Source organism: Drosophila virilis, chromosome 3 (assembly GCF_030788295.1).
Source record: "Drosophila virilis strain 15010-1051.87 chromosome 3, Dvir_AGI_RSII-ME, whole genome shotgun sequence".
Taxonomy (NCBI): domain Eukaryota; kingdom Metazoa; phylum Arthropoda; class Insecta; order Diptera; family Drosophilidae; genus Drosophila; species Drosophila virilis.
In genome coordinates, this window is record NC_091545.1 from 12,523,278 (window position 1) to 12,535,651 (window position 12,374).

The 12,374-nt window shown below is 39.7% G+C and overlaps 1 protein-coding gene and 1 non-coding gene across 4 annotated transcripts; one reads left to right on the top strand and one right to left on the bottom strand.

Moving 5' to 3' along the window:
• Positions 1-166: 166 nt before the first annotated feature.
• Best2 (bestrophin 2) lies at positions 167-12,347 on the bottom strand. 3 transcript variants are annotated; one of them, XM_002047276.4, is made up of 12 exons: positions 12,223-12,347; positions 8,713-9,077; positions 6,668-6,778; positions 6,422-6,608; positions 5,987-6,355; positions 5,510-5,638; positions 4,690-4,797; positions 2,529-2,768; positions 2,147-2,465; positions 1,998-2,090; positions 1,676-1,936; positions 167-1,619 (listed from the first exon to the last, which is right to left on the bottom strand). In XM_002047276.4, exons 2-12 carry the CDS (start codon positions 8,781-8,783, stop codon positions 1,039-1,041), a joined length of 2,469 nt encoding a protein of 822 aa, XP_002047312.1. In that variant the 5' UTR covers positions 8,784-9,077; positions 12,223-12,347; the 3' UTR covers positions 167-1,038. The 3 variants fall into 3 exon arrangements, with proteins under 3 accessions (XP_002047312.1, XP_015030697.1, XP_015030696.1); XM_015175211.3 differs by having other exon boundaries at positions 1,676-1,747; positions 8,713-9,171; positions 12,223-12,337; XM_015175210.3 differs by having other exon boundaries at positions 8,713-9,171; positions 12,223-12,337.
• Positions 5,866-5,937, top strand: TRNAC-GCA (transfer RNA cysteine (anticodon GCA)). The gene has a single exon. It is a non-coding gene; the product is annotated as a tRNA-Cys (tRNA).
• Positions 12,348-12,374: the final 27 nt, after the last annotated feature.

Sequence of the window (12,374 nt, forward strand, 5' to 3'; positions counted from 1 at the left end):
ATAATACCAATGTCTTCTCATCAAAATCTTGAGGAACCATCACTCAGCCTCCGACTCTCTGTTGGAGTTTGGGGTGTCTACAATATCGCTAAATGTTTTCTGTTGAAGTTCTCGGAAACTTTCTCGAGTGACCCAAATTAATTGTAGTTTTCGTGATAAATGACCATGACCTTTAATATTACGCATTTTTATTGGATCTAGATTTTTATTTATAAAACATAGCTGATGGTACATCAGCTTATTTACAGTTTATATAGTTGACAGTTTAATAGTTGACCTATATGTACATATATGTATGCGTATTTATTTATATAGATACATTGCAGAATTGTTTTATAGTTTATATATAAGACTATAAGACTTAAAAACGTAATTTGATAAAAATCGCATATCACATATTGTGTTGGTTTATATTTACACTGCCTACACGATAGGGATTTTTAATAAAAGTAATTGTTTTCATGCATTAAAGTACTTGTGTAACTAGTCTAATATGGCAAGTGCCAAAGAAATTATAAGAAATTCCAGTTATTATTAGTTAACATATATATATACACGGACTTCGCTTCATAACGAGGACCGTACAGCTGAGTTACAAGAAATAGATATAGGAATCCATAAAGTGCATTAAGTGGAAGTTATGTCTAAAGGGTGATATGTGGTACTCTTGTTAAACACGATCTGTACAATATAGTGAAAGTATGCGTTCCTTATAATGTATCTCAAATTGCGTAGAACATTTCTTTGACAGTTACTTTAAGTTTAAATCAACTCTACAGACTATGCGATATTCTGCTTACTGACTTCTTAAAGTTTCCGAACAACTTTTCATAACTGAAGCTAACATAATATCGTAGAAATGGTTCTGGGTGGCGTTACGCCAAAATATTAAAACCTAAGTATAGTATAACTATGTTTAACTCTGTTCAAGTAAAATCCGCTTATAAGCGGATCAGCTGCTTACGGGCTAACTAGCCAAACCATGCGGCTATAAACGATTCCTAGAAAGCTATTCATCCATAACAATATCATCGATGCTCATACATAGACCTCGCCCGTTTTGGGCTCTGGCTTGTGCTTGGCCAGCGTTGATGGCGCTGAGGAGGCACTCGTTGTGCCGCCCACCATGCCGGCTGCATCCTTGCCCCGAGGCGGAGGTATTGCTGATGCGGCATCCATTGAATCCGTTGGACCTGCCGAACGCACTGAGGAGCGTTGGTAGTTCGGATCCTGCAGATTCAGGCTGAGATTGAAACTATTGTTGCGCGAAATATTGGCAGTCCCATTCAGCGGCTTCACTGAGAGCAAAGCCGTTGTGGTGATGCCACCGCTGCCGTTGCTGGAGCCGCTGCTGTTGTGGGCATCTGCACCGTCGCCGACTCCGCCTAGCTCTACGATGGATAAGTTCGAAGGCGTGCGTTGAATGGAAAGGGAAACGGGTATCGTGGTGATCACATCGTTGGGATCAAAGCCACTCGCGGTGGTTGTTATTGTGGGTAACTGCGCATTGGCGTTCAGCGGCACAATGCTCAACGTGCCCGTTGGCATGGACTCCCCGGCGCTGGTGGACACGGTGAACGGAAACGAGAGTGTGGTTATGTTAGTTTCCGTTGGCATTGCTATGGAATAAACGGAAATCAGAGATCGGTACCCATATTGCCAGGAGTCGACTTACAGCTTGCAGTATAGCCATCCGTCAATCTGGTCGGCATGACGGCTTGGGCAAGCGCTGCTGTGGCTGGATGCCCTGGAATCAGAGTATTATTGGATGATGAGCTATCCATTTCTTTGATGGGTGACAGCAGCAGTGTGCCGAGCACCTGGCCGCTGTCCTGGTGCAAATTGGTGCCGCTGGCTGTGGTGCTGTACGACGGATACATGCCGCTAGTGCTTTGGGTGCTCAGCTGTTGTGGTGCCATTATAACGGCACTGGTGGCTACAGGGTGCAATTGTATTGGTTTCAGCTAAACTGGTGCAAAATCAAACAGACGACTTACCCGTGTTGGTGCTACCATCCTTGGTCACCTCCGGCGTGGGTATGCGTGGCCGTGTCTTGGCCACATTAATATTAAGACCATTTAGCTTGGAATCTGTGAGCAAGTGTTGTGATTAAATATTTCTTGTGTGCATATAGCTTCAAGCTTACTCTGCTTGATCAGCTGGCGGTGTGCTCGAAGCGACTTGCGATGCACAAACTTCTCGTAGAGGCTTGGTTTGGTCTGCTGCGAGCCAGGCGGCTGCTGCTGCTGGTTTTGCTGCTGCTGCTGGAGTTGCTGTTGCTGCAGGATTGACAATGGCATGCCAGATTCGGGACTAGAGTACACAGAGTTCAAGCGGTTGCGCGTAAACGGCATGCCGCCCGAAGAGTAGGCCGTGGACTGGCTGCGCATCGAGCCCATGCGCGACAGCTGACGCACCAGCCAATTGTTCTTGCGCCGCTCCACCATAGGCGTGTCCACGCTCTCCTGAAAAGTCAAAGATAAGATTAACACAGAGCTGCTTAACGTTTTGTTGCAGCTCGCACTCACATAGTCCGCATATACATCATCGCTGAGCATGCGCTTGCCACCGCCTGGTATTATGTTGGCATACATGGCATCCTCCTTCTTCACCTTGTAATTCTCCGCTGAGCCCTTCGGCTCGTCGCGTCGATAGTGCTCTGAGGCCACGGTATAGGGTAATTCTTTGGGCACCACACACTCCCAATACTGATCTCGCAGCAGTTCCGGATGCTCCTCGTGCATCTCATCCACAATCATGTAGGCGGCCTGTAGAAATCGTATAGAAATTAGCGCGTGCCAAAAATGATGAAAAGTGGAGCGGTCAGCGCCATTGTATGGTACGTGTTTGCCATTTCTGATGATGCCACTCTTTAATGTCTGCCCACAAAACAACATACACTTCAATAAAAAAAAAGAAACATGCACTAAAAAACCTAATTACATCACAGACACGAGCGGCCCACTCCCCACTTCGAACACCAATGAAAAAGTGAAATTTTTCTTGTCTTTTAATTGTTTCATAATGCACGAGCAAAAACTTATTTAAACAATATTTCTCAGTGCTCTATTTGCCAATGTCTGATTTGGCGAACTCATTGTCAAGTGTCACGTTTTGGTGTGTAAGCCACGAGAGCTATTAAATGCTTACAGTTAAATAATTAACTATTCATTGGCCCATTTGTTCTTATCCGTGCCTACTATTCTTGACCAAATGATTTTCAATGTAAAAGTCGAACTCGGAGCAGAGCTGATCAAAACAATCAGAAAAAATAAAAACATCAAACTCAAAAACAAAACAGTCAATGATAAAAAGCTCTACAAAAGAGGTTTCAATGTTTTTTAAATTTTTTATTTGTATTTTTTTTTTTTTAAACAGAAAACCTGTTTTCAATTTACTTTTGCCAGTGTGTGCTGTAGTTGTGTTTATTGTTGTTGTTGCTGTTGCTGCTGTTGGTGCTGGCGTTGGCTTTGTAAATAATTGCAAGCAGCCAGCAACAGCAGACCCCAAACTCAGAGATATAGCCGCACATACATATTGTTTGGACATACATACACATATGTATGCACATTCATACTTATATATATTCTACACATGCAAAACTCTCCTCGCAAAGCAGCAAGTTCAGAGCCCAATGCGAAATGCTGCAAAAATACTACTTTGGTTACAATATGCCGAGCCGACTAACTATTATACCCTACTTGAAAATGCTATGCTTTTTGGTTTCATCCGAGGTTTAAAACTTTTTAAAAATGTATAAGATCTTATTTGAGCGTGAGCTAGACAAACTGTATACTCTACAATACCATGTTTACACTAACAAGACTCTGGCAAACTTTTAAGCAACTTTCTACCTACTTTATTTAAGTTTTTTTTATATAATCTTCAAGCTTCAGTTTTGTCAAGTTTCATTTGGGTTTACTAACATAATTTATTATATTACGAATTCTATGTGCCTCGCTCTGAGTAGTGTACTCATTTAGTCGGCAAACTCCATTTACCTTTGCTGTCATTAAGAGTTAAGCGCCTTTTATATTTAGCGCGTGGCAAAAACGTTTTCTTCCTTTCAGCACAAAAAACGTGGCTGGCTCAAAAAAATAAACACACCATCTTCATAATTATACACATATCATGCTAACCCAATTTTTGGTGGCATACAGGGTATTAGACAAAAACTTTGACAGCTTTTAACAGTGGTTATTTTCGTTGATAATAAATTTGAAACAAACTTGACAAGCGTACGGCTGATTTCAGTATAGTCATCTATTGGTGTTTTATTTATTTAGGTGCTAACTAATTACAGCCTACATATTATAAATTTTAAAGAGATGAGTATACACAATATCTCTGTAGAGATTGGTGTAGATCTCTCGACACCTGTTTGCTTATTGAGTATATCTCATTAAAATATATTATATGTTATACATATATAAGTATTTTTTGGCAAATTCACGCTAAATATAATTGACTAAGGTTGACACCAATTTAAAGTAATCCGGTTTTTCACCTAAGGGTATTTTTTTCCGCACACAGTTTCCGTGGAATGGGGAAGCTATAAATGTTTTATATGCCGAAACTCTACGATATGTGATATATGTGATAATGATGACTAGAATGTGCCTTACTCGAACAACCATTGATTGTATACATAAAAGGGGGAAGATTTTCTGATTTCATAGTCCAACTTACCTTAATGTGTCTATCGATTAGCCAATTTAACTCGATATCATCGTCGTCTTCGCCGAAGGGATTGATTAGAACCTCGGCAACTTTAAGCCAGCCCACAAAGAAAACGAACTGCAAAAAGTGAATGCAATAAGATCGTAAGACAACATTCCAAAATGTATCTCAATTAAAGCTCGTGTATCGCAATGTCGGTTGTAGGGTGTGTATACGCGATAGCTTCATGTGAGTGGCATGTCGAAAGTTTTCCATTCTCTTTTTTTCTTAATTTTAAATTTTATTTCGTACCTCGTAGGTAGCGAAATTAACAGTTATTAATGACAGCTCCTAAACATGGTTGGAAAAAACACTTGTTGCTGATTTTTATCTGAGTCGAGAAATGCCTTTAGTCAAACACACAAAGCGAAAATGCCAATTTATTATTTCGAACGTGACTGCAAGTCGTTTACATAACGCAAAACACTTGAAATCTGCCTGCATTCGAAGGGAACCGCAAAAACCAAAAACCAAAAGCAAAATATTATAGAAACAGCGACAACAACACATCTACTACTGTATAAATATCCATTTCGTGAAACGATATAGATGTCTTTGATCGTAGTCATATCGTTGACAAGGTATAGCCATTACGTTTGGCGGTAGCCGCAATTTGAGTTTCAATTTCTGCCGTGTTAATGATCCACAAAACCGCGAAGTTTTTTTATAATTCGCAAAACGGCGAGACGTGGAAATTTCTATGATTTATGGTAAATAAAGCGGAACGTGCAAATTAAATAAATACATTTCGAATTCCGGGTTTTTTTTCTTTTAATTCGTGCTTGCTTACCTGTAAAACCGTAAAAAATGGAAAGAACAAATCGGGATCCTCCCTGCCATTACTGTCCACAACATTTGGCAGCATTTGGCGACCCAGTAGGGCGGCTATGAAATACGTGTAGAGCACCAGGGTAACCACCTATACAAATAGTTAAAATTCATTTAATTTAAGAGTTCACAAAATTAATTGAAATATTGCTGCTGCCATTTGTTAGTTTCTTTTCTATTTGTTTCTTTTATTTCGTCTGTTCATTTCAAGTATTCGCATCCGCTCAAATGCTTATCTAAACTCTCTGCTTGCAGCATGACGCATCGCAACTAGTTGTCGAGATTGAAATAAACATTTAAAATTGAATATTCTAACGTGGGGGTATAGCTCAGGGGTAGAGCATTCGACTGCAGATCGAGAGGTCCCCGGTTCAAATCCGGGTGCCCCCTGGCAAATGCATCTTTTGCTCCAATTTTTTTTAGAGCCGCCCACGCTTACCTGCGTATAGACCAGCGGCACGCAGACTGTGTCATAGCCAATCAGACCACCCAAGCGTCGTCTAATATCGGACAGCTCTACGAGTATGGTCTGAACTATGTGATCCGAGGCAATGAGTCCTTCTTTGCGTGCTCGGTTGATGATGTTTGTGGCCCAGACCAAGGGCATCCAGTACTTGGACATGGGACTCTTCTGATTCATCGCCTCGAATATCTTCATCTCAGATTCGTGCATCAGGCCCGCATCGACCAGGTGCTGTGTGGTAGGGAAGCGACGCTTCACGCGCAGCGAGATGCGTTGCAAGGTAATGACATAGGCCAAGACCATATATCGCATAATATTGCGACGCATTAGACGACCCGTTTCATTCTGTTGTGAAAAGGGAACGAACGAATTAGAGGCATCTTATCGGGCAATTAGAGCATGCCCACTTACATTAACGACTCCCGAGGAGTTGGGTATGGCGGCGCTGATGAACAGGGCCAGCGTATCGGGCCAGGGAAGCAGGCGATACTGTTCCCACCAGCGCTTGACCACCAGATTCACATAGAAGCCCAGCACGAACGACATGGGTATGTTCTCGCCCTGTTGCGCAAAGTACTGGCGAATCTTGTTGAAGATTCTGCCATCAGAAAATATAAATATCTGTATCATCTATCGTTAAAGCTGATGTTTACTTACGTTTGCTGGCTGGGAGTGAGTGCGAATCGGTATATGACATTTATGGTATAGTATAAACACAAATAGGCGATCAATTCACGCCACACTAATTTGTAAACGCTGCCGCGCCATCTATAATTGTTATAAAAAACAGATATAACATAAAAGATTAGAGATATTAATTTTAAGCGCTGTGCAAAATTTATGGCCCGACACAAAAAGCTGCCTGGCATTTGGTCAATGAACGGCTTCGACTTTGAGCTTGTAACCATTCAGTTTTCACCTGACACAGCTTCGAATCTATTTCCTTATAGCTATTGCTCAGGCATCACCCCACTAATCAGCCGCATCACATTTCAAATTCATTTTAAAATATTCCATGCTTAATGGGTCTCTAGTTCTGCAACTAATTTTTTTTCAGTTCTCGCATATCAGTTCCAGTGTATTTGGAGGTTTTGATATGCTGCCATATGTTATAATTATCTGTTTAACCTCGGCGCATCGCCTTCATTGAGAATGGAACAGGAATTTCGGCTCTAAGCCGAACTTTGGGGTCTTTGCTTTGTCTGGCAGCATCAAGGTCTTTATGTTAATAGCATATGGGTTGGCATCTACTGTGTTGCGTGATCTGAGTTATACAATATATATTACTAAATTCTAATCAGAGTTTCCAACGAATTTAAAAGTTAAGGTGTGTATTCAGAACTCACAAAGAACACGTGAAGCCAATTAAAGTCTATTCATATTTGTTTTGTTCTAAAGAAAATCGAAATTAGTTATACGAGATGGCCCCATAATAAACATTTTTATGTAATTTTTAATCTGAAAAAAAGTTGCGCAAAAACTTAAGTGAAATCGTCTTAAAAACCTTGAGACCCATAAAGCTTTATTATTTCAGAGAAATAAAAAAATGTAAATTTTTGTTTCATTTTCAGCGACATCACGGATTGAGGATTTTATAAGGTAAGAGTTACTTCACTTTCTTAAAGGGGACTACTTGCTGAAGTTGTAAAAAATAATATATATGCAACAAAATTGCGTATTTAATAATAAATCGTTTCACACAGTTTTACTAGTTTTTAAACCTATGTGTAGAAACTTTATTTATTTTTAATTAATTCTCTGGCTTAACATTATAAATAATTATATTGCATACAGCTGTCTCATAAACATAAGCTGTTCGCTCCTAAATATTTAATTTGTTGTTGGTTTTCAGACTATTGTCTTAGAACTTTAATCTAGACAAACAGGCTGATAATCCCCATATCTTATTGCATTGGTATTCGCTGTAGACTTTCATCTTCGATTCTGCTGTTTTTTTTTTTATATTTTAGGAGGTACCGACCAGGCGGATACCTCAAGTTGAGCTACTTTAACATGCAAACAAACCTTCCTTTCAAAAAGATATATTTAGTGTTGTGGATCTGTTACTCTAGCTATAGTAATCAGGATGTTGCTATTCTTATCGATTATGTTAATCAATAATCGTGGGGAATTATAGATATTTCTTGCCGTATTAGGAGCATCTATATTCTCTAGGCTTAAGACTCTCAGAGATTAATAGTTCATAGAGTTTATATAAGTTGGTGGAATTAGACTCCTCTCCGCACTGTCTAACAATTATACAATGTTTGCATACCCTGCATGTTTTCAGAGTTTACAGGGCATTTTAGATAATTTAGAGGTTTGTTCTATTTTATTTGTGGACACAGTTCTAGTTCTAGTTCAGATTCTAGCGCTGCATAGCTGTCTCATTCTCCTGCTCTCTTTTGGTACAGCGAGAGCTGACCGCCACGGCGAGTCTCTACGGCTGCTTGTTACGAGTGACTGCACTTTGAAAACAATTATTGCGAGCTGAGTTAAACAAAATTTTTTTTGTAAAAAGCAAGCAAACAACAGCTGACAGTGGGCACTGTGACTGGTTACTATACATATGGGATGTTAATTATACTGGTAAACGCTGGGCGACTGGCCGGGCTATGACTAATGCGAAAACCAACAGAGTCTATTGATAGGCGACCCAATTGGGGACGTGGTTCTAGTGAAATGCCCACGACTGTACTCACTTCCATAGGATTTTCCAGAAGCAGCCAAAGTTACTGCCATTGGGCACTTCGCCCGCATACGAGACGGTCATGTTGCAATTGCTCCAGCGGTTTGCCGCTTATGTTGTTAGAATGTTGTTATTGTTGTTGTACACTTTTGATTGAGTCCAATTTTGTTTTGGCTAAGTTAGGCGAATTTGATTCGGCTACGCGTCATTGACAGCGGCATCGAAGTCGATGTCGCCGCCGCATAGACGGCTGTGTCTAGCAGCCGCTCCACACCCCCAGCTGGCGCTCAGCCTGCTTCAGTGGCGGCTCACAAGTTGTTGCTGCTGTTGTTGGTGTTGTTGTTGTTGCTACATTAAAGCAGGTGAATTTGTCTTCAGCTGAAACACAATAAGTGAGAGCGCCAAGTGCGACACACACGTTCAGATAACTGTAAAATTATTCACCAACACAAGTGCAGCTCATGCAAATACACTGCAAACAAAATAATTTTATGAAAAATAACAATAACAACAAACAAAACAAAATAAAATATAGCTTTAAATAAATTCCAACACGTTCCAAAGAATTGGACTTTACATTTTGGTTTATATATTTTGTTGCTGTTTTTTTTTTTATTATTTCTTATTTATAATATTATACTAAATTTTATTGCTCTTTTGCATTTTTAAAGCACTTTCAGTTTGGGTGAAATTTGTATTGCTTTATGTTTAAAATAATTTACAAGTTTTCAATAATTATTTTTCTTGTGCCTTGGCCTTTGTCTTGTTATCAGTACGTTGGACACTTAAAGATCACACACTTAAGGACAGGATTTCCCCACACACAAAGCACTATATACACACACACACACACACACACACACACACATGCGAGCAACTTATATGGAACGCGTGGCTGGTGTCTCATTGTGTTGATGGAGACTTTTTTTTTAGGTATTTTCTGCTGAAAACCTTGAGATTGTCGAAAATTTTGCCAGTTGCTTTTATTTTTTATATATGTATGTATATATTTCTGCCAAGTCAGCGCTGAATTTGTACTGTACAATTCGCATTTCGCCTGGGGTTTTTTAGTTGATGTTGCGTCTTATGTGAGCTTTTTATATTGATTAATCGAGCGCCTTCGGCTGGGATAAATTGATCTGATGTGTTGCTTATGTTGTATATATTTGTGGAATTCACTTGAATTCGAATTGAGTATCGCAAACCTGTTGCCCTGCAGTTATATTTACGCTTTGTCTCTACTCAGGTATCTTTCGAGCACCTTAAAAGTTGCAAATATTTGCATAACATATAACTGACCGTCATATTCATTGCTAAAAACTGGTTCCCAGTGGACGCAATTTTCACTAAGGCGCGTTAATTTCGTTGATAAACACACCGGTGACAGTATCTAGTCGGACTCTATCTATTAAAATGCACAACTCGAATAGTTATAGCCACTAACAGCCAACAGCTAACAGGTAACGGCTAACCGGTTTCCTGGGCTTGGATCTGTGCCTATGCATATAGCATATAGCATCTTGAATTTAGTCACGCCGCCTTTTAATTGCGCCTTCCCAGCTGCATTGGCAGCAATTTAATCATTAGCTTAAACCAACTCCACCCACTGCCTCTTGACACACTTACAGCGAGGCTCTAAATAATATTTATATATATAAATATGTATATTGTTCTCTACAGATCCGCTTCCAGTTAAAAGTTACCCAAACTGAGCTAATGCATAGAAGAGAATTTTCATTGTTTTTTTTGCTAAGTGGTAATAAATATTTTATGAGTTTTTTCTATAACTTTAGGGGCAGGCACGTGCCAACTACCAAATTAGCTATGAATATTAGCCAAGAATTACCTGCTATAAGGCATAGCCTTATCTATGATAATTGTTTTTCTCAAGTTGAGTTCTAACCAATGACCCCATAAGCAAAACAAAATAGCTCTGCAGTTAAAGATAAGCGACTAAACTGTCCCCAAGATGTCAGTTGAAGACAGTTAAACACAACGTGATAGATCAACAACAAATTCTCGACTTGACAGCAGCTGTTGAAGTTGAGATAAAACTGGCGTCTTGCGTAGGCCAAATTGCACTATGTCGAGCAAATTGCGTATACGCCCCCCTCCCCGCCTGTGCCGCCCCAAGCAAAGAAATGTTGGCCATGGCCTCAAAGTAAACGCTGACGGCGACGTTGATCGATGACGAATTTTATTCAAATATATGCCAACGCGATCCGCCGCGCTTTTCACTTTCTTTGACGTAAAAGACGACGTCGTCGAGTCGCCCAAAATGGTCACAATTTGTTTACACAACGACTGAAACTGACTTTAGTACTCGAATTGTAGTTGCTGTCAAATACGCTATTTATGCCCTTTTTTTCCCACTCGAAATATCGAAAACATGCACACTTGCACTTTTTCCTGAGCCGCGCTCTCTGGCGTTGGCTTTGAACAGTGGGAGTTTTCAGCTTGATTAGCACACAATAAAAGCTGTAGATGTATCTACGTTGGCTTGTTATTTTCCATAAATATATTAGGTATTTTTTGACGCATTAATTTGGCTTAATTAATGAAAATTAACGTGCACATTAAGCTGTCGAAATTTATAGTTGTAAATGTGGCCATTAAAATTGTGTATTTTTATAAGGCGCATTATTAGGCAAAAATATTTGAATTGCCTTTTAGTTACATTAAACTATTCCGTTTTTACTAATTTTCATAAATGACACCATATCATTTATTACTTGTTATTTTTTATTTATACATTGTTTTATATAAGCTTGTCATGTTGTTACATTATCGCATGTAATTGCTTAATTGCCATTGGCTTTCAATTTCTTTTATTACTTATTGCTCTTCTAATGGCCGTCCCGTCTCTGATGTCAGTTGTCAAGCTTATTTCACATTTTCAATTGAAAAATTTCATCCCAATTTGGTAAGTTTCGCGTTCTGTAAATGCCGTGCGATACCTAAAAGAGCTGCTTACACCCAGAACTGTTAATGCTTAGCTTGAATGCCATTACGTGCCGCAGACACGCGCTTACGATTACAGCCACAGATACAGATACTCTTAGTCAATAGATACACGCATCTGCTACGTGTATCTGTAACTGTGGCGATTGGGCTACACAGCGTTGCGGTGCGCGTACTTTAAGCTGACCAGCTTTAAAAGTATCTTACGCGATCTTTCAAATATCTCACTTGTATATATATAAATATATATTTATTTGAGGAGCCACTGCACTTGCGCATATTTTCCGTATAACTTCACATAACGCGTATTTATATTTTTTCAAACATTGTATATAAGTATGTGGCGTGCGTGTATATAACACACTTCTGTTTAGACATTTATTTGTTGATTATACAAAAAAAAAAACAGCAACAAAAAGCGTCTGTTTTTTCTTTTTTTAAAATTTTTTTTTCGGAGCTAGCCCGTCGCTGGGTTGATTGTTCCGCACGATCAACGAGGCGAGTGAACAACGAGAGGTTTGGGAGCTGCCAAAGCGGCTTTAGCTTCAGCTTTGTAACATACCGACGACGGGTTTATCGCTGGCTGCTCGTTCCGATTCCGATCTCGATTTCAATTCCGAACGGCAACGGCCACAACCTGACGGCACTCTAAACTCAAGTAAACTGCGCTCCAGACCAGAGCACATGCGGCTCTTAACTCACATTTTCAGTATT

Coding starts and splice junctions, on each gene's coding strand:
- Best2 (XM_002047276.4), bottom strand. CDS start 8,783: ATGACCGTCTCGTATGCGGGCGAAGTGCCCAATGGCAGTAACTTTGGC. Junction 4,798..5,509: donor CATTTTTTACGGTTTTACAG/GTAAGCAAGCAC, acceptor CACTTTTTGCAG/TTCGTTTTCTTTGTGGGCTG. Junction 1,620..1,675: donor GGATGGCTATACTGCAAGCT/GTAAGTCGACTC, acceptor TTTATTCCATAG/CAATGCCAACGGAAACTAAC.